Source organism: Lutra lutra, chromosome 6 (genome assembly GCF_902655055.1).
Source record: "Lutra lutra chromosome 6, mLutLut1.2, whole genome shotgun sequence".
NCBI classification, from domain to species: domain Eukaryota; kingdom Metazoa; phylum Chordata; class Mammalia; order Carnivora; family Mustelidae; genus Lutra; species Lutra lutra.
Window position 1 is genome coordinate 88,430,220 of NC_062283.1, and position 20,495 is coordinate 88,450,714.

General features: G+C 40.7%; 1 protein-coding gene across 2 annotated transcripts in view; it reads right to left on the bottom strand.

Moving 5' to 3' along the window:
- The window catches only part of LOC125103243 (interleukin-20 receptor subunit alpha-like), a 42,839-nt gene that overhangs the window by 14,116 nt on the left and 8,228 nt on the right, over nucleotides 1-20,495 (bottom strand). For both annotated transcript variants that reach the window (XM_047735163.1, XM_047735164.1), the window contains exon 2: nucleotides 240-375. In XM_047735163.1, coding sequence (XP_047591119.1) covers nucleotides 240-375 — 136 coding nt within the window. The remainder of the gene's footprint in view (nucleotides 1-239; nucleotides 376-20,495) is intronic.

Consider the following 20,495-nt stretch of genomic DNA (forward strand, 5'->3'; position numbering starts at 1 on the left):
TGACCAACTTCTCCCCCACTTAACATAACTTTCCCTCACCTAAGCCCCCAATGCTTCTGTCTTCACCAAGAAATGGTTTTCTAATTTAATCTCACAGAACAGTCCAAGAAAATTTAGCAGGGAATACTGAAAACTTTTCTTTTTTCCACTTACTACAATAGATGGTTTATCTTTGCACAGTTACTAGGTGTCTGAATCGTGGGTTTATAAACCAGCCCAAAGCAAAAGAACCAACTTACATGAAATACTGCACAGTGTAAGTAACTTCAGTTCCTTGTAGGCCCTCTGGTGGGCTCCACTGTAGGATATTCCTCATATTTATGGATAAGAAGGTGATATTTGTAGGCTTGGGTAAACCACCAGAGATGCAGAGAACTAAAAAAGGAGTAGAGAAGAAACAAGGTCTTAATGGAAAAAAAAGAAAACATAACCCCTGTGGTAGTTGGTCTTCAGACATGGCCTCAACTAGCCGCACCTTCCAGTATTTATGTCCTATTTCCTCCTAAGCCTGAGCCGACCCGATGACTTCAACCAATGGAATGTGGCAGAACTAACCGTGGGACTAAGTCTTTAGAAGGTCTGGCAGTTTCTACTTTTGGAAGTCCTGAGCTGCCATGTAAAAAGCTGCGCCACTCTGCTGAAGGCCACGCAGAAAGGGAAATGTTCAGCTGTCCTAGCGGAGCCAAGCCTTCCCATCAGGAGGCCAGAATGAAGGCACCATGGACACTCCAGCCCCATCTGCCATAGACAGAAGCTGCATGAGAGACTCCAAATGAGACCAGAGAAAGAACCATCCAGTTGAGCCTCTGTTAACCCTCAGATTTGTGAGAGTTAATAAAGTGATTGTTTTAAACCATTTGTGGGTAGTTGGTTAATGCACCAGCAGTTAACAGAAACAATCTCCTTACTAGATACAGAAATAAAATTTAGGATAAATGGCCCCGAAATGCTCAAGTTTTGGAGATTGGCAATAGGTTAGCTTTGCTAAAGTATATAATAAAGCAATAATTAGAAAAGAAACCACTGAAAGACGACAACATACTTAATTAAATGCTGATATGGTCATATAATTGTGCTCTAAAATAACTGTATCCTAGAGGTTCGATTTGTAGAAATCTTCTGTTGAGAAATGATAAAGAATTGAGACACTACCAACAAATGAGAAAAAGACAAAAGGAAAGTGGAGGACAGTTTCTTATAAAAGAAAACAAAGATGATCCTTGAATTAAAATAAATTTTAAAAATCATTGGTAACGGGCGCCTGGGTGGCTCAGTGGGTTAAGCCGCTGCCTTCGGCTCAGGTCATGATCTCAGGGTCCTGGGATCGAGTCCCGCATCGGGCTCTCTGCTCGGCAGGGAGCCTGCTTCTCTCTCTCTCTCTGCCTGCCTCTCTGCCTACTTTTGATCTCTGTCTGTAAAATAAATAAATAAAATTAAAGAAAGAATCATTGGTAACATGTAAGAACCAAAATGTTAACTTAAAATATTGGAGAAACCACAAAGCTCTGGGTTATAAACAATCAGATTTTATGAAGGACACATCTCATCATAAATACACATATTTTAGTCAATGAACTTGGAAAATAACAAATTTTGATACTGCAAACAAAACTTAGGAAGTGAAATTCAGCTAAGTCACTGAAGACTTCTAATTTTAGCTACAATCCCATAATTCTTGTGTAAACTGGCTGGGGCTAATGTCAGAGAAAGAAGTTAGTTTTATCCTTGGGGTAATCCCTGGCTAAGATTAGCTCTATATGATGTATTGTAATTCCACAAACCAAATGAAGAGACAGAAAAAAGTTCTTTGCTTTAGAATTAAACTTTGCAACTGCAACCCTAAAATGCTAAACCAAGAGCTCTTTCACATGCAGCAGAGTAACCAAAATATAGGTTGCTGAGTGTGTTTTTAGGTGTGCATATGTTATATTTGTAATGGTTCCTACTTTGAACTTGATCATTTAAAAAAAAATCTCAGTTTCATTTTTAAGAGGAAAGTTAAATAAAGAGAAGCACTATTAGCTGATCACTGTATGGGTATATATCTGGTAGGGGCAGAGAAATCTCAAAAGGACACAACTTGCCCAATGTCTGTCTCAATTTTTATCCTTCTAACTCTCTGGAACCATCGTGTATCAAGGGTATTAGTCTTTTTTTCTGGAGATCATACGCCATGAATAATTATCAGTGATTTAATACTGCTCTGTGCTATCAATAAGTTTCGATTTTAAAAAAATTATTTATTTGACAGACAGAGTCACAAGTAGGCAGAGAGGCAGGTAGAAAGACAGAGGGAGGCAGGCTCCCTGCTGAGCAGAGAGCCTGATGTGGGGCTCGATCCCAGGACCCTGGGATCATGACTTGAGCTGAAGGTGGAGGCTTTAACCCACTGAGCCACCCAGGTCCCCCAAGTTCTGATTTTTAATAAGAGCTTTGAGGATGAAACTGAGAACATGGGGCAGGGTTAGTACCATGAAGCATCCTGTTTTCCAACTCTTCAAAAGTGAGCAACACTTTTAACATAAAAAGTTCCCAGGGTCTTTCAGATCTAAAATGTGTGGTCTCCATGTTCATCTGATATGTGCACGTGAAGAATGGTAAGCATCTTCTAAGAATGAAAATTAAAATAGACTGTGTATTATAATATCATAGATGGAAGATATTACCAAAATATATTAGCTCCATAGAACTAACTGATCAGAAACCGGAACATTCCAATGTATGGCAACTTAAGTTTGGAGATCTAAAACACAAGTTATGTTAGATATTAGAGTCCAGACATATGTTCCAATGTTTAATCTATATAAATCCTTATCTTCAACAACTCTGATTTCTGCTCGTCTTTAAAAAAGATTTTATTTATTTATTTATTTGAGAGACAGAAAGAGAACACGAGAGTGTGCTCAGTGGGGAAGAAGAGAGGGGAGAGAGAGGGAGGAGGGGAAAGAATTTCAAGCTGATTCTGCACTGAGGGTAGAACCTGATGGGGTTGGGGGGTCTGTCTGTAGAGGCTGAGATCATGACCTGGGCTGAAACCAAGAGTAGGTTGTTTAACCAGCTGAGCCACCCAGGTTCCCCTTCTTATCTTGTAATGTAAGTAAACTGACAGAATTCTCAAGATGCCTAAAACATACCCAAAACAGTTTTAAGAAATAACCTGGAATTAAAAAGAAAGTGTTGTTCAAGTTAATGTAATTTAATTTTCTTGGTCATTGTTAAGAGGAAATAAAGCAGTTTTGTTATTCTGAAATGAACCATTCTCTGGAATGTGCTGTCAATCATTAATCTTCATTGGTGCAACCGACATCTTGATTCATATTTTATAATTGTTTAAATGATCCTCTAGAAATGCTATGTCACAGTAGTGAATGCACCGAATGCCACTGAATTGTTCACTTTAAAGTGGTTAATTTTGCCTCATTAAATTATTATTATTTAAAAAAATAAAGTCTATTTTGTCTGATTAAAAAAATGCTGTGTCAATTATCAAAATAGGTTAAAGAAAATTAATAGTGTGACAATAAACTAAAACATTAAACAGTTTTTTTCTCATGTCATTCTATTTTCTAAAAAGAAGATATATTTAATTAGAAATGTTGTGAAATGCATATGCACCTCCTCCAAAAGTCTACGTTATGGGTAAATCCTATATATCACCACAATTTTGGTAGCCAGCCTCCAAGATGGCCCTCAATAATCTCTTCCTCCTGGCATTCACAGCCTGTATATCCCCTCACACGTTGTGTCTGGATTGCTCTCTATGTTTTAATAATTTGATTTTATCTTTATAAAAAATTAAAAACCCAGTGAGAAGACTGGGAACTTATTTGCCTTTTAATAGCAAGTGAGGATTGCAGTGATAACTTTTTGGATACATTATTTTAAAAAGATAAATTCTTAGTTAAGTTCATTGTAAATCCACTGACAAGGACTCAGAGTATTAAAACCCTTAATAGAATTCCATTAAAAAATGGGTATTAGGGTTTGGTACACTATTTCTTTCTGTCTTTTTTTTTTTAAAGATTTTATTTATTTATTTGACAGACAGATCACAAGTAAGCAGAGAGGCAGGCAGAGAGAGAGAGGGGGAAACAGGCTCGCCGATGAGCAGAGAGCCTGACGTGGGGCTTGATCCCAGGGCCCTTGGGATCATGACCTGAGCCGAAGGCAGAGGCTTTAACTCACTGAGCCACCCAGGCACTCCTGGTACACTATTTCTGAGGAAAGAATATTCCAGCTTTTAGCCTGCAGAGCCTTCATTTCGATTGACATTGTTTATTTGAATACATAGGCAGAAAAGATATCAATTTGGAGTCATTCCCTTGAATCATATTCCTTGTCAAAGTATTATCAAGGAACTGCCCTACCATGAAAAAGGAGGTCACGTTCTGATATCAGCCCATCTCTCTCACCCCAGCACATAAAACAGAGCTTGTTATGACATGGTCTCCTAGTTTCTGAACCATTTCTCATCAGAGCAAAATTAAGCTATGTAATTACCTTTCTTCCCATCTTGTCTCTATGCATGTATTTCCAGAAATGTATATTCATCATTTTGGGGGGGTTCATAGTAATTTATTTACTTGTATCATTTATAACATGTGTTAATTATGGAATTTTAATAATTTATCTTTGATCAATGGAAAAAGAGGTCCCTTGGCAAAGTGAGGTTTGACCTTTCTGCAAAGAAGAGTTATATGGACTGTCTGCTAGCTTCAGTTAGTTTTGGTTTCAGTAGGATATCTTTTGGCAATATTAAAATTTATGTTGATTGTGAGATCCATTCATGACAGGCTAAGAGATTTTGTTTTAATAGTAGTACAGTATGTGAATAAAAGTTAATTTGCATAAGACTTTACACATTGTGAAAACCTTTACATGTTATCATATTTCGTTGAAGTGAGGCAAATGGCTAGCATATATTGAAAACTGTAGCTAACATTTATTGAATCCTTACCATGTAGCTGACATGATTCTATGCACTTTATACAACTAAATCCTACAATTCCCATAACAGTCCTATGGACGGTATCCCCATTATCATCTCCATTATACAGATGAGGAAACTGAAGCATGGAGAAGGTGTACAAGTTCACACACCTGTTAAGTGAAGGAGCCGGGTTCAGAACCTGCACTCTTAACCTCCTCACTCACTGGCTACCCTTGCAAACTAATCTGTATCAGAATTTAAACAAAGACAAGACTGATGCAAAAACACCTATTATCCTAGCCATTCATATATAAAACTGTATAAGTACTAATAAATATTAGATATTGATGCCATTGATTTATTTCTTTAGATCCCACCACACCCTGTAGTAAGAGACCATTTTCCTTTCCCTGTCAGAGGTTTTTTTTTTGTTTTGTTTTTGGTGGTTTTTTTTTGGTTTTTTTTTTTTTTTGGCCCATATCTGATCCTGAAGAATGCAAGTAGGAACTCTATTTCTGCTTTGACACAATCTTCAGACAAGGTATGGTGACTAGAAAATCAGGGGTTCTTAGAAGGGTGTGTTTGAGTCTGTTCTGGTGTCTTTTGCTGAGTACAGGTCTTCCGTCAGTCTGGAACTATAGCAAAATGTAAAGTTGTAGAAATAACATATTTTGCCTTGGCCTTGAGCTTTAGCTCTTTGTCTCCTATACAGAATACACTACAGTCAATTCCATTCATATTAATGAGAAACATCAACTAATATTTGTTAGGTGCTATTTTAAGTTGAATTGTGGCCTCCCCAAAAAGATATACTGAAGTTCTAATCCCTAATCCCCAAAATGTTTCCTTATTTAGAAAAAGGGTTGTTGCAAACATAAGTAGTTAAGATGAACTCAAACTGGACTAAAGAGGACTTCTTGACCCAATATGACTGGTCTCCTTTTAAGATGGCCAGATGAAGACACAGTGACACAGGCAAAATGCTATTTGAAAATGGGGGACTGGATTCCCTACAAGCCAAGGAATGCCTGGGACTCCCAGAAGCTGGAAGAAGCAAGGAAGGAGCCATCTCTAGAGCCTTCAGAGGGAGCACAGTCCTGCCAACACCTTGATTTTGTACTTCTAACCTCCAGAACTAAAAAAAATAAATTTCTGTTGTTTTAAGCCACTCATCCTGTGGTACATGGTGAAGGCAGCCGCAGGAAATGAATGTAGGTGCTACTATGTCGATATCTAATGCAGAGTACAGCTGGGTTCCTGCCCTTCTGTAGTTCCCATACTAGCAGGAAAAGGGACACAGTTAACAGGTAAAAAAAAAAAAATAAACAAACAGGTACTTATAAATTTGGTGATTAGGCTATGAACAGGAATAAGGTTGGAGGACTGGGTCACAGAACTTACTCAGAGAGGGTCTTGGGAGTCAGCTTGGGGTGGGAGGCAGGGTTCAAGGCAAAGACCCCTGAGACAGAAAAAAATCTCATCCAAAAAGACAGTTCCTTGGAACTGTCAGAAGACCAGTGTGTTTGGGGAAAAAAAAAAAAGTGAGGAAGAGGAGAGTGGGCAAGAAGAATTTGAAGAAGCACATAGAACTGGAGTTCCCATCGCTATAAGGCCTGGGAAGGAATCTGGATTCCATCTAAAATTCAGTGGGATAGTATTGAAGCCCTTTATACAGGGGACACCGCAAACCTATCTGTATTTCAAACAGATTGATTCATTACTGAAGGGAGAAAGATTGGGTGCGGGCAGGAATAGAACCGGAGAGATCAACAAGACCATTAATTACAGCAGTCCTGGTGAGGAAGGCTGGGCTTGGGCCCTGATGCTGGCTGTGGATGTGAAGATGGGGGGCAGCTCACAGCTCTGTTTTCAAAGTAGAAACAACAGGGCCTCCTGAGAGGTAGACCTCCAAGAGTCTCAGCCACAGAATTCCTACATTGTGAAAGCTAACAGACGAGGATTTATCAAGGAATACTTGTCCTTCTATGTTTTGATGATGCAAAGGAGTAATAAAAAATAGAATTAGCACTTTCTTTTTTAGGAAAAGAAATAGCATACTTAAACAAAGATAGTTGTTGATAACTAGGATTTTCTCGTGGTTTTTAAATGTTTGTAAAGTTTTTAGGCACTATGTTTCAAATTTGGGAAAACATAATGGAAGACATTCCTAAGTAAACATTTAAATTGAGATAAGTCATTTTTCTAACCTGCCAGTACTGATAGGATAATTTATTCAGCACTGAAGTGAAAATATGTCACACCCACATCGATGTCAGGAGTCATGTGTCAACTTATGAGTAACAAAAGCATTTTTGTTCTCATAGATTTATGGCCTGTAAGTACAGCTCGAATTCTCTGATAGTCCGTCCATTTCATGTCCTAAATCATAGAGCTGTTGGATTGGCACACAGAGTTTTGTTTCTGGGAGTGCTGTAGGATTACGACTTTAGTTTGGAGCACGAGATTCTTCATGATCTGGTCTGAAATTTCCTTTTGCAATTCTGCCAATTGCACCATGTTCACCAGCCACACCAAATTACCTGTGGTACCCTAACCTGTTCCACTGTTCTGTGTTTTTATGATTTTGGTGCCCTCCTCTTACAGCATCTTTTGGAACTGAAAGAACCCTCATTCCTCCATGTGTGTATCCATTTAATGAATATTGGCTTGGACTATTTTAATGATGTGATGTTGCTATGATGGTATATAAGCTATGCTTGGTCCCCAGTAAAGGATGGGGGGAGCATTCTCGATGACAGTCATCTGGGTAAGAGGCTGGTCTTTGAAGAAAAAAATGGAGCTCAACAGACCTCAAAAAGGAGTGGGACCTCTGGGCTCATTTTGAGCTTCCCTCACCAGGTATGGGCTTTGAGCAATGGAGGGCTACTTAATGGTGCCCCTTGAGTTATGATTATTTAAGATAGCCTCTGGCTTATCAAAGCCGTGAAAGGTCAGCAAGGAGGTGTCTACATAATGAACTTTAATGATTGGTTAGCTCTATCTGTAAGCCACATCATTCAGATTTGTGCCCACTCTCCGTGTTTGTTTTCCTTTTGTAATATCTTGGCCTTTGGGGAAGTTTTTCTAGCCCAGCCTCATTTATGTTATACACCATAAGGAGAAAGTCCTGTCTCTAGGAAAAAAATAGATAAATGACATGGGTAAATTGAAATGGGTAAATCTGTGACAACTTCATTGGTGAAATATTATAAAATGTGGCTACTACATTTGTTCCAAGAGTTATGTTGTATAAATACAGATCTCTAGGTGTAGCGAAATGGTAGGGAGCATTTTCCTAGTGGCCTTAAAGCTAATACTACCTCCTCTAAGAATACTGCAGTTTTAATTATATGCCTGACCCTCAGAGATATTTCCATTTCATTATACTGTGGGGAAAGCTCATGTATAAATTAGTACTTAATATACACCCATAAAAAGTGGTGAGGTTTTCAGAGCGAACTCATGAAAGGTCAGGGTAATCAGTCTTGTGGTCTTGCAAACCTCTGTCTTTGGGGCTGAGGCAATTTGATTTTCCTATTACAGATTGTATGTTCATCTGCCAGTGAGGAGAACAACCAGGCTGTAAGAGGCTCAACAGTCAAATGTGTCTACCTCTGGTGACGTCCCCTTTGGGTCCATTCAAGTTTCTCAGGCTCATGACCAACTAGGGAAACTGGGCATAGAGGAAACCCTGCCCAGCTTTACCCAGAGAAGGTCTCCAGCCCCCTGCCCCTTCTGTCCTTCTGAAGCTAGAGCAGAGTTAAGGAATCACCAGGTTCTGAGCCATTTGAGATTGGGCTTCACGTCTTACAGTCTTTGTATCCCCAGCACCTGACAAATACATGCTTTTGAACTGAACTAACCAGGGGCTGATGGGCCTCACATAAATCATGGAGGCAGGGAAGGACCCAGATTCACTTGAGGATTGAATGGGGGTGTGAACCGCCTGAACTGCCAAGTCTTGGTAACTTGAAACTGCCTTGGTCAACTTACATTGTACACAGGGGATTGACACAGTCAAAAGACACTCAACAGATGCTTTTTAATGAAGGAACAGTAGTCCACACACGGCAAGTGGCTCCTACATATTGCAAGTGTCTTTTGAAATAGGGAAAATTCCTTTATATGCTTGTATCAGTTCTTTATTGTGGGGAATGAGGTTAAAACAGTTAACAAAAAGCACCAGAGGGTAATGAACCAATTCCAGAAAGCAGGAGCTGTGCAGAACTCATCCTAACCACCGAAGGAGAGCCCAACTGTATTGCTACCTTTAGATGGATTGTCTTTGGTCTCGTTCTAACTTCATCATGCTGAAAGAAAAAGCAGATTTTCTTTTGTTTCAAGTTGTAAACCAGTTCTATTGAAAAATATTAACCCCTCTTTCTCCTCTTCTCTCTAATTATATGTCAAGGGCCCTTAAAAAACAAGCATCTAAAAACAGCCCCGAAAATTTGATTCAGGAACGATTTACCTAAGAAAAGATACACAGCTGTGCTCTATAAATGAGAGAGCATGGGTTGACATTAACATTAGTTCCTGTAAACTTGACGGTCTTCCCTGAACCACCATCTCCACAGTTATTTCTCTAATCTCTCTTGGCCCACTCACTGTTGTATGTGTGTGCTGCCTCCATCTTCTCTCTAATAATACTGGACCTCACACAGGCCTGCCCCCTGCCCTTTCTCACTGGCTTTTAGTCATTGTTTATGTGAGTGGGTCAGAGAGAAGCTCTAAGAACCAGAGTTCCAGAGCCACCCTGGAGCCCACTCCCTGCTTTACCACTTACCATGTGCCCTCGAGTCGGTCACTTAACCTCTGCACCTCAATTTCCTCTTTGTAAAATAAAACAATACTATGTGTTTCATAGAATTGATGGGATGATTAAATAAGGTTCTTTACATAGACCTCCTGGAACAGTGCCCGGGACAAAGAAAGAGCTCAGTCAATATTTGTGTAATGTTGTCCTCCCTTGTTACTATTCTTACTTTACAGCTGAACTGACAGAGCCCCAGAGAAGCTGTATGACTTGACCATGGTTGGACTCAGCCATTTGGAGGATACTTGACTGAGACCAAGGGTTCTGACTATGACAGACTTCCTATAGTAGGATGCTTACCTACCACCTTTAGGCTCCTAAGAACACTGACGTGGGAAGAAGGGATGATTGTATGATCATTATAAATTTTGCATGTGATGGATGGCTGCTTCTAAGGAGAGATAGAAGAAACTCAATGAGGAAATCCCAAGTATTTCTTTTTCATTGAAGCTTTTCCTGGTGGAACTGTACACAATCACGTCATTCATACATAGTTACTGAACGCCTACTGTGTGCTTGAAATAGAAACTGATAGGCACTAGGGGATAGCAGAGCCCAGAAACACACAGAAGGCCCTGCTCTCATGGAGCCAGCAGGCATTGTCTGAATCTGGGACACAATCCATCAGTATATGCTTTCCCTGCCAGGAATATGAACATTTATGTGGATGAGTGATGCATGAGTCATACAGAAAAAGCAGTGCTATTTCTTTAGAGTCACACCTCAATAAATAAATTTATGTGCTTAAACATGTTTTTGACTATTTGCCGTTGGTACCTAGTAGCAAGCAAGACCTTAAAGTCGAGACAACTTTTTAAAAGAAATATATTGGAGGGGCGCCTGGGTGGCTCAGTGGGTTAAAGCCTCTGCCTTCGGCTCAGGTCATGATCTCAGAGTCCTGGGATCGAGCCCCACATCAGGCTCTCTGCTCAGCAGGGAGCCTGCTTCCTCCTCTCTCTCTGCCTGCCTCTCTGCCTACTTGTGATCTCTGTCTGTCAAATAAATAAATAAAATATTAAAAAAAATAAAAGAAATATATTGGAGTTTACCCATCAAAGAGAGAGTGCATCATCCATTTAGTTCCCAGGGGAGGGTTTATAACTCTTCCTATGGTGTTGCTCAGCTCATGGCATTTGTGGTATGCTTCCTTTCAGTTATAATAATTTTCAGAGGTAACTTCTAGAGCAAACTCCCTTAGGAGGGTTGACCCAGCCTGGGCTCGATCCCACTCAGAGGTAACTTGTAAACATGCAAGACATTCCATCTCATTTTTTTTAAATAGTCGCACCTTATTTTTGCCCAATTATAGCCTGATTTCCCAGCTTGATTACCCAAGTTTGTTGGAAATGGCTTGGAATGCTTTTGAAAATTAAATCATACCTCCAAGATGAAGGTTTGGCATTTAAAGGGCTATTCTGACCCACATGTGCTGTTTCTACTTGGAACTCTGAAAAAAAGGAGTTTAAGAAATACATTGTGGTGAGATTTCTGTGCATCTCCTTCCAGAAGGCCTATTTTGAAGATGCCATTACTAACTTATGTATGTCAGCCCCACTATTAGAAAACCAGTTGTACTATCTTACGTCATCTCTTATATAAATGTCTTCCTGTCCCTTTTAGAAATTAGCCCTTTGAGGACAGGAACTTGACGTTCTCTACATTTTGTGATCTTTAAATTATCTTGATTTGTAATAATGAACATCATAGTAACTGTGAAGAAGTAGATTTGAATGTGGGTTGGAGCCTCTACTATTTGATAACTTGTCTTAGAAAAGAAAAGATGAAAGTAAGAAGAAAGTTAAGGGCAGCCCATTTGGGACCACTCAGGTATTGAAAAGAATAGCTGTTGGGAATTCCAACTTCAATCAACAGGTATTAATTAAATATCAACTATTTTTCAAATCATTTTTACAACTAGTACTTCTTTTTATCCTCACAGAAGCAAAGCCATTCTTTTTTTTTATTTTTTTTTAAATTTATTTATTTGACAGACAGAGATCACAAGTAGGCAGAGAGACAGGTAGAGAGAGAGGAAGGGAAGCAGGCTCCTGGCCAAGCAGAGAGCCCAATGCGGGGCTCGATCCCAGGACACTGGGATCATGACCTGAGCCGAAGGCAGAGGCTTTAACCCACTGAGCCACCCAGGCGCCCCCAAAGCCATTCTTTTATTCATAACTCTATCACTTAAAATTTTCAGAGGGAACGTCAACAACACAAAAATGTGAGAAAATAATTAATTAAAAAAGAGTTTTAAAAATAATTATGCAGTGTAAAGTAATTTGGAAGTAATAATTTAGTGGTGATTTTGATGTAATTAATAGTATTTGCTTCTTGTTCATTTTCGACTGGGATTTTGAGGTAAATGAGGTTGTTGGTGTGATCGCCATTGTAATCTGAGACTTTCCAATTGAACAAGACCAAGATGGAATTGTATACTGTCAGAAAGGTAAAATTTTTTCAATAGGCTAACTCTCCTCTGTAGTGACAAGTAATCGCTTTGATGTTTTTGAGGGTGACCAGGACTATGATGAGACCTCTTTGGGGCTGATCTGTGGCTTGATGGAATTATGTAACCATATCCAATAAAATGAGCAGAAGTCCCACATGCTACCTGGGCCACACCGAAGATCAGCTATTTAAGTTTCTTAACTGCCACCAAGATGTAGAAAAGCCCAGGTCATGAGAAAAGCAAAGCAACAATGAGAAGACCCACGCAGAGAAGTCAAGGGCACTGCTGCACTGACAGCTTTGGAACTTCTCCAGGGACAACTGAGAGAATGGGTCCATTAAGACAGTCCCTTTGCTGGTGCTCACTAACACCGACAGAGCCTCCAAAGGGCTGTGTTGATTAAGGAAGTAGGAAATAGCACCTAGGACACCAACCTTATCTTGCAAAACCACAGCTGTAACAATTGTGCCTTTTGATAACCGTGTGTGGTTTGCTTCGGTATAGCAAAGAGCCGCAGACCGCTGTGACTCGAGGCTGCCAATGACCATGAAGTCAGGCTGTCCTAGAGCTACTAAGCTCCTTACTCCCGCCCCCATTTTGTTTAGTGATTTGTAGTTTTATAAGAAAGAACCATAGGTGTGAAAAGGAATATTAACTACCTGGTAATTTATAGAGAGAATGCCCTCAGAGCGGGACTTGGCTTCACAGCTATACCTTGGAGACTGCAGTTTCATTTTAGCCCACTGTACCGAGGTGAGTATCACAATAAGTGAGTACGATGAATTTTTTGGTTTCCCAGTGAGTACACAAGTTACGTTTACACTCTACTGTTGTCCCCTAAATGCGCAGTAGCATTATGGCTAAGAAAACAATGTACATAACTTTATTGAAAGACACTTTATTGCTAAAACTATTAACCATCCTCTGAACAGTCATCAAGTTCACAATCACTGATCACAGATCACTGATCACCATAACAAATATAATACTGATGAAAAAGTTTGAAATAGCATCAGAATTACCCAACTGTGATGCAGAGACACAAAGTGAGCAAATGCTGTTGAGGACAGTGGCGCCCACAGACCCACCTGTGTGATGCAGGCTTGCCACAAATCTTGTTTGTGAAAAACGCCCTACAGACAACATGCAACAAAATGAAGTATGCCTGTATTCTCCTGCTAATATTTGAAATGAAAAGGAGCTGAATTTATATTAAGTTATCATTGTTTTATGAAATATGGATAACAGCCTACCTGTAACTATTTATTAAATTTGTTTTTTCCTAAAAGCATCGCAAATATTTACTCATAGCAAGACATTTACTTCCACACTTCATTGCTTATATAATGCATCTTTCCTCCTCAAATAGGGAGAATGTGCCGTGAGATAATAAATTTACATTATTTTAAGCTACCCAGTTTGTGGTACTTTGTTATGGCGGCCTCAGAAAACTAATACCGGAGGTGTCTTTGCTTGCTTGTACCTTTCCTCAAAAATGAACACAGTGTTCACTGAGGAGAACAATGAATGCTTTAAGGGCTGCTGAATCTCCAGAAAGTAAAGATGAGGGGATTGACGCAAGAGGCAAGATATCTGTGAAGTTGAGGAGAAAATTTAAACGGTGGGAATAATGTAAACAAATGCTTGAGCTAGGACAAGGCAGTTGCCAAAACAAAACAAAACAAAACAAAACTCCTATTACCAAAATACAAATGCAACTTTATGGGATGGAACTTTGAGGACGCTGGATGAAAAGCATATATGTTGAGAATCAAGAAGTATGAGGACAAATGGGGCGCCTGGGTGGCTCAATGGGTTAAGCCTCTGTCTTTGGCTCAGGTCATCGTCTCAGGGTCCTGGGATTGAGCCCCGCATCGCACCGGGCTCTCTGCTCAGCGGGGAGCCTGCTTCCTCCTGACTCTCTGCCTGCCTCTCTGCCTACTTGTGATCTCTGTCTGTCAAATAATTAAATAAAATCTTAAAAAAAAAGAAGTATGAGGACAACTTACTGACAAGTCTGTAGAGGAAAAAGTATGCCAATTTTCTGGGACTGGAGGCAGAGTGGGTATCTGAGAAAGCAGCACGTAAAGGGATTGAGGCAGCTGTGTGGGAGCCATTTTGTGGCCCAATGTGCAACACAGTCACCACCACAGTCAAAAAACAGAACTAGAGTTGTATAGATAATCAGTAAAACATTTTTTTCCAGGGTGCCTGGGTGCCTGAGCCAGTTAAGCGTCTGCCTTCGGCTCAGGTCATGATCCCAGGGTCCTGGGATCGACCCGCATCGGGCTCCCTGCTTAGGGGGAAGCCTGCTTCTCCCTCTCCCTCTGCCTGCTGCTCCTCCTGCTTGTGTGCTCTTGCTCTCTCTCTCACCGTCAAACAAACAAACAAATAAATATATAAAATCTTTAAAAAAATTTTTTTTTCCAGGGAAGAGTATCCTTAATTGCATCTAGACCCAAGCTCAAGATAAAACATTATGCCCTACATCCATCCTCTATCCTTCGAGAAGGAAACAGAAAGAAAACTACCTCCACCAAATGAAATTGTCTTATTTTGAAAGCCTGAGTTGAAATAAGGGTCCCAAGTCTGTGTCTCTGAGGAGAGGACAACAAAGAAAAGGAGGGCAGCTTTCAGGCATCAGGAACCCTGTGTTCATTAAGAAACTGATGCTGAATCATTTAAGGATAAACATGCCAGGCATAGTGCTTGAAATGTTAGTAGATGGGCCATCTCATCATGATCTACAGGGATGCAGCTTGGGAACTTGCAGAGAACGCACACACGCTAGAAAGACGAGGAGAGAGAGGCTGGCATGACGTAACTGGGAAGGTGGTTGGCTGAGAGGGGGGAAGACACAGATGGGGCGTTCAGTTATCTGCATATCCTGTTCTGCATGGCTTCCACAGCAGAGACTGAGGACCAACTATGGGAGAAGATGCAAGAGAGTAAGCTCTTAGCTCATAACATGGAAAGACATTGTAATAATTGGAAGTCTGCAGTGACAGGACATCCTGCCTTGGTAGGCAGTGAGTGTCCCGTGATGACAGGTGCTCAAACAGCAGACAGGTAATGATCTGGAAGTAATGCTTTAGAGCTGATTCATATGAGAAACACTTGGATGGGACTTTAATAACGTCCTGTCAACACCAGGTTCTTATATCCAAAGGAATTCTGAAAACTAGAGGATGTATTTAATTTCTCCAGCTGGCAATTTTTTCCCTAAAGTTTTCTTGTTCTCCAATTTTATAAGCAATTGACATTCCTTGGAATTGATTATAATGATTTAATTCATTTTTCTGGTATCAGCTTTTGTGTCAAATAATCATAAATAGGTACCAGGACAAATCAGAATGCTTTTAGAATATCACACTCATAGCAAAAGTGTAATGTTAATAAGATGGATAAAATGATTTTACTTATTAAATATATATGTTACATTAAACTGCAGTGGATTCTAAGATGTCTTTTTTTTTCCTTGATCATCATGGAGATAAGTGTCAATGATACCTGGTAAAGCTGTACAAAGAAGAAAAAGATGCAAATAGAAAATCATTTTAAAAAACATCATGTGTGTAATGAAATGTGCTTTTAAGCAAAACCCTGCAAATTTACTGAGTAGTATTTTGTGAAAAGCACTAACAAAGGCAACACACAGATATGCAGTTCTATTTATTTAAAATATTAGAGGGGCACCTGGGTGGCTCAGTCAGCTTGGCGTCTGACTCTTGATTTTGGCTCAGGTCATGATCTCAGGGTCGTGGAATCAGGTGCCATGTTTGAGCACCAGGTTCAGCACAGAGTCAGCTTGTCCCTCTCTCTCTTCTCCTCCCCTCCTGCCCCCTGCTCCCATTCTCTCTCTAAAATGAATTTTAAAATCTTAAATAAAATATTATAAAAATAGTTACCATTTTATATTGAAATGCTTATCCTAACATATTCATTTTATAACACGAATAATTCCATCTGCCTATTCCTTTGTCCAAAGTTTATGCTTAAATGGGAAATATGTGTCCCACCCATGGCTCTAACAGTCAGAGCTGTAGCAAAAGGTATACTCAGAGAACTGTCGGTACCTCCTCAACCCTACCATGTTGTTCCTATACCACACCACCTCCTAGAGGTAATGGATATCCTCAGCTATTCTGCCTTTCCTGGATTCGTTCTGCAGGAAGCTCAACACATAGTTAGAGGCAGTAGGTACATTCTGAAGAGAGAGGCTGGTGATCTTATACAACACGCTTGGATCTGGGATACTCAATGACCTCTAGACAGGCTGGGGAAGTATCTCTAGCTGAGAGATGTGGAAGCCATGCAAATGTACAAGGAATGACCTTATGTCTGCTCCAAGTAATAGTAACTACACAATGAAAATCCCTGCAGACGCCACCTTAACCAAGCGATCAAGGTTAACATCACCACGAACAAGACATATGGATATCATAAATCCTTTGTCAGGATGCACTGAGAAAGACAATAGTGTGAGGGCCTATTTAGCCAGAGCGACTCCACCTCGGTTAAAAGCCATTCTGTTGTTTGTGCAGTAAAACTTAAACGGACCATGCCCCCCCCTCCCCCCGAGAAACTTACTTAGAAGCAAGTCTGGGAAACCAGTAAAATATGGTCTGCTTGTTCCTAATAACAGAGCCCAGAATACAAGGACGAGTCAGGCCAGGTGGAGACATCCAATCAGTAAAAAGCACACATATTGTCTCCCTAACCACCAAAGAATGTAAACCCCACCTTTTGGGCGCCAAACTTGAGCGCCAATTCTGACCAGAGTAATAGGTTAGTTCAAAGAGCTACTAAAGGGTAAATTGTAATTCAATGGCCACCTGCGTGTGGCCTAACATGACTATGCAATGTTACAATCTCATTGGCCACCTATGTGTGGCCAGGCTTTTACTCTATAAAAGTTAGTCTGTGAAGATGGAGAGGGGTTGCTCTCTTCGGAGACGGCCCTGGCCGGTCAGCCTGACTTCTAATACTTGGCATAGAATAGAGCTTTGCATAACTTTCACCTTGTTTCAGTCTCATTCCCCTGGCCGATCAGTCTAACTTCTAATACTTATCATAAAATAAAGCTTTAAATAACTTTCACTTTGTCTCAGTCTCTTTTCATTTAATAATGGACCTAACAAATATAATTTGCTCAAAAAGAATAACCTCACTCTCATCATGAAGAAACACCAAATGAACCCAAATTGAGGGACATTCCAAGAAGAGATGACAGCCCAAAGTGTCAAGGACATGAAAGCAAAAACGGGCTGAAGAACTGTCATAGATTGGAGGAGACGAAGGAGGCATCACAGCTGACTGTAAAGCAGGATCCTGGAAGAGAATAAGAGCCTTAGTGGAAAAATGGCTGAAATCTGGCAAGGTCCAGAGTTTGGTGATTATATTATACCAGTGTTAATGGCCTGCTTCTGAATATCGTACAATGGTTAGGTAAGATGTTGAACTTGGGAGAAACCAGCTAAGGGATTTACGGAAAGACTACTGTTCCTGAAACTTTTCTGTAAGTTTCAAATTATTTCAAAATTAAAAGTGAAAAAAATAACGAGGGGAGCTTAATTAGCTCACTGGAACCATCTGTGTGTGTACAAGTAACTACTCAGTGAAATAGAATATCCAAACGCTGCTGTGTTGATATCAGAGACATTTGAACAAATGCCTTCACTGTGTCAGTTACAGTATATTAGTTCTAATAAGCATACATATAGTAGGAATATGTAGACTGTGTTGTAAAACCTCCAAAAACTAAAGCAAGGCTCATTTGTTCCTAGACATAATAAACACCATATTCTTTTCTTTCCTTGGGGATTTTGGGCAGATCTCCTTGAGGGAGGCATACGGGAGGTGAGATGCCAAGTCTGAGCAGGAGTCACAGTTAGCTGGGGGTAGAGTGGGTAGGAACACTTTAGTGGCAGGAACTACAAGTATGACATCTCGGAGATGAAAAGTGGTTTGGTTTGCTCTCCAAACTGGAAAAAGGACCGTGCAGGAAGTAAGTGGTGTGAGGTAAACCTGCACGACAGGGAGGAGTGGTCCACAAGAAACCTTGCAGGCGAGTGCAGAATTATTCTATGGCACTGGATACTTCTGAAAGTCTTGAGGAGGAGATAGATGACCTTAGGAAGTCATCTTCTCCCACTTTCTCTAATTGGCTTCAGATGCTTGCTTATATAATGCTGACCACAGCTCCTTATCTTCACTGAAGAATATACATGGGAATGGGCCAAAAAGGCAGAGTTTGATATGCAACAGGGATAAACTCGCCGGAGAAACTTCTGTCCCTAAAGAATGTAGAGAATGACAGTGAATGTGGGTGTAGAGAATGACAGTGAATGTGGGTGTCATGCCCATCTTGAGGGAACATCACAGATGTTCTGAATTCCATTAAAAGCTTACCTGAAATTAAATATCAATATTTTCCTAGAACGTTGATGCTACATTGAATTTTTTTTCTTTCTCTTTGAATGTTTGGTTTATATTGCCTGATGCAAATACTGAGTTGGGTGACTGAATATTTGTGTGAAAACATTCAAAGAATTAAAGTATTCTTCCTGCCCAAGAGTGGAATGTCATTTAACCCTTAGAAAGCTCACATTGGGGGGGAGGAGTCAAGATGGCGGAGAAGTAGCAGGCTGAGACTACTTCGGGTAGCGGGAGATCAGCTAAATAGCTTATCTAAAGATTGCAAACACCTACAAATCCAACGGGAGATTGAAGAGAAGAAGAACAGCAATTCCAGAAACAGAAAATCAACCACTTTCTGCAAGGTAGGACTGGCGGAGAAGTGAATCCAAAGCGACGGGAAGATAGACCGCGGGGGGAGGGGCCAGCTCCCGGCGAGCGGCGGAGCAACGGAGCAAAATCAGGACTTTTAAAAGTCTGTTCTGCTGAGGGACATTGCTCCAGAGGCTTAACTGGGGTGAAGCCCAGGCGGAGTAAGCGCAGCCTCAGGTCCCGCAGGGTCGCAGAAGGATCGGGGGTGTCTCAGTGTCGCAGAGCTTACCGGTATTAGAACGGGGAAGCCGGCTGCAGAGACAGAGCCGAGGAGTGACTCTCAGCTCAGGGTTGCCTTGAACCGGTCGCAGGCTCGGTCAGCTCGGAGCGCGGCCGGAGGCCAGGGTGGCGGGAGTCATTGGGCGTGTTCTCTGAGGGCGCACTGAGGAGTGGGGCCCCGGGCTCTCGGCTCCTCCGGGCCGGAGACCGGGAGGCCGCCATCTTTATTCCCGTCCTCCGGACTCTACGGAAAGCGCTCAGGGAACAAAAGCTCCCGAAAGCAAACCCGAGCGGATTACTCAGCGCGGCCCCGGGTAAGGGTGGTGCAACTCCGCCTGGGGCAAAGACGCTTGAGAATCACTACAACGGGCCCCTCCCCCAGAAGATCTACGGGAAACCCAGCCAGGACCAAGTTCACCTACCAAGGAGAACGGCGGAATTCCAGAGGAGAAGAAAGCAAAGCACGGAACTCATGGCTTTCTCCCCATGATTTTTTAGCCTTGCAGTTAATTTAATTTTTTCTTCTTTTTCAATTTTTTTTCTTTTTCTCTTCTTCTGCTAAATTTTTTTTAACTTTTACCATTTTCTTTTTTTTAACGTTTTTTAAATAGTTTATCTAATATATATATATATTTTCCTCTTTTTATATTTTTTTCTTTATCGGCTTTCTTTTTTTTAATAGTTTTTTTTTTTCTTTCTTTCTGAACCCCTTTTTATCCACTTTCTCCCCCCTCACAATTCAGGATCTCTTCTGATTTGGCTAAAGCATATTTTCCTGGGGTTGTTGCCACCCTTTTAGTATTTTACTTGCTCCTTCATAAACTCTTATCTGGACAAAATGACAAGGCGGAAAAATTCACAACAAAAAAAAGAACAAGAGGCAATACCAAAGGCTAGGGACCTAATCAATACAGACATTGGTAATATGTCAGATATAGAGTTCAGAATGATGATTCTCAAGGTTCTAGCCGGACTTGAAAAAGGCATGGAAGATATTAAAGCAACCCTCTCGGGAGATATAAAAGCCCTTTCTGGAGAAATAAAAGAACTAAAATCTAACCAAGTTGAAATCAAAAAAGCTATTAATGAGGTGCAATCAAAAATGGAGGCTCTCACTGCTAGGATAAATGAGGCAGAAGAAAGAATTAGCGATATAGAAGACCAAATGACAGAGAATAAAGAAGCTGAGCAAAAGAGGGACAAACAGCTACTGGACCACGAGGGGAGAATTCGAGAGATAAGTGACACCATAAGACGAAACAACATTAGAATAATTGGGATTCCAGAAGAAG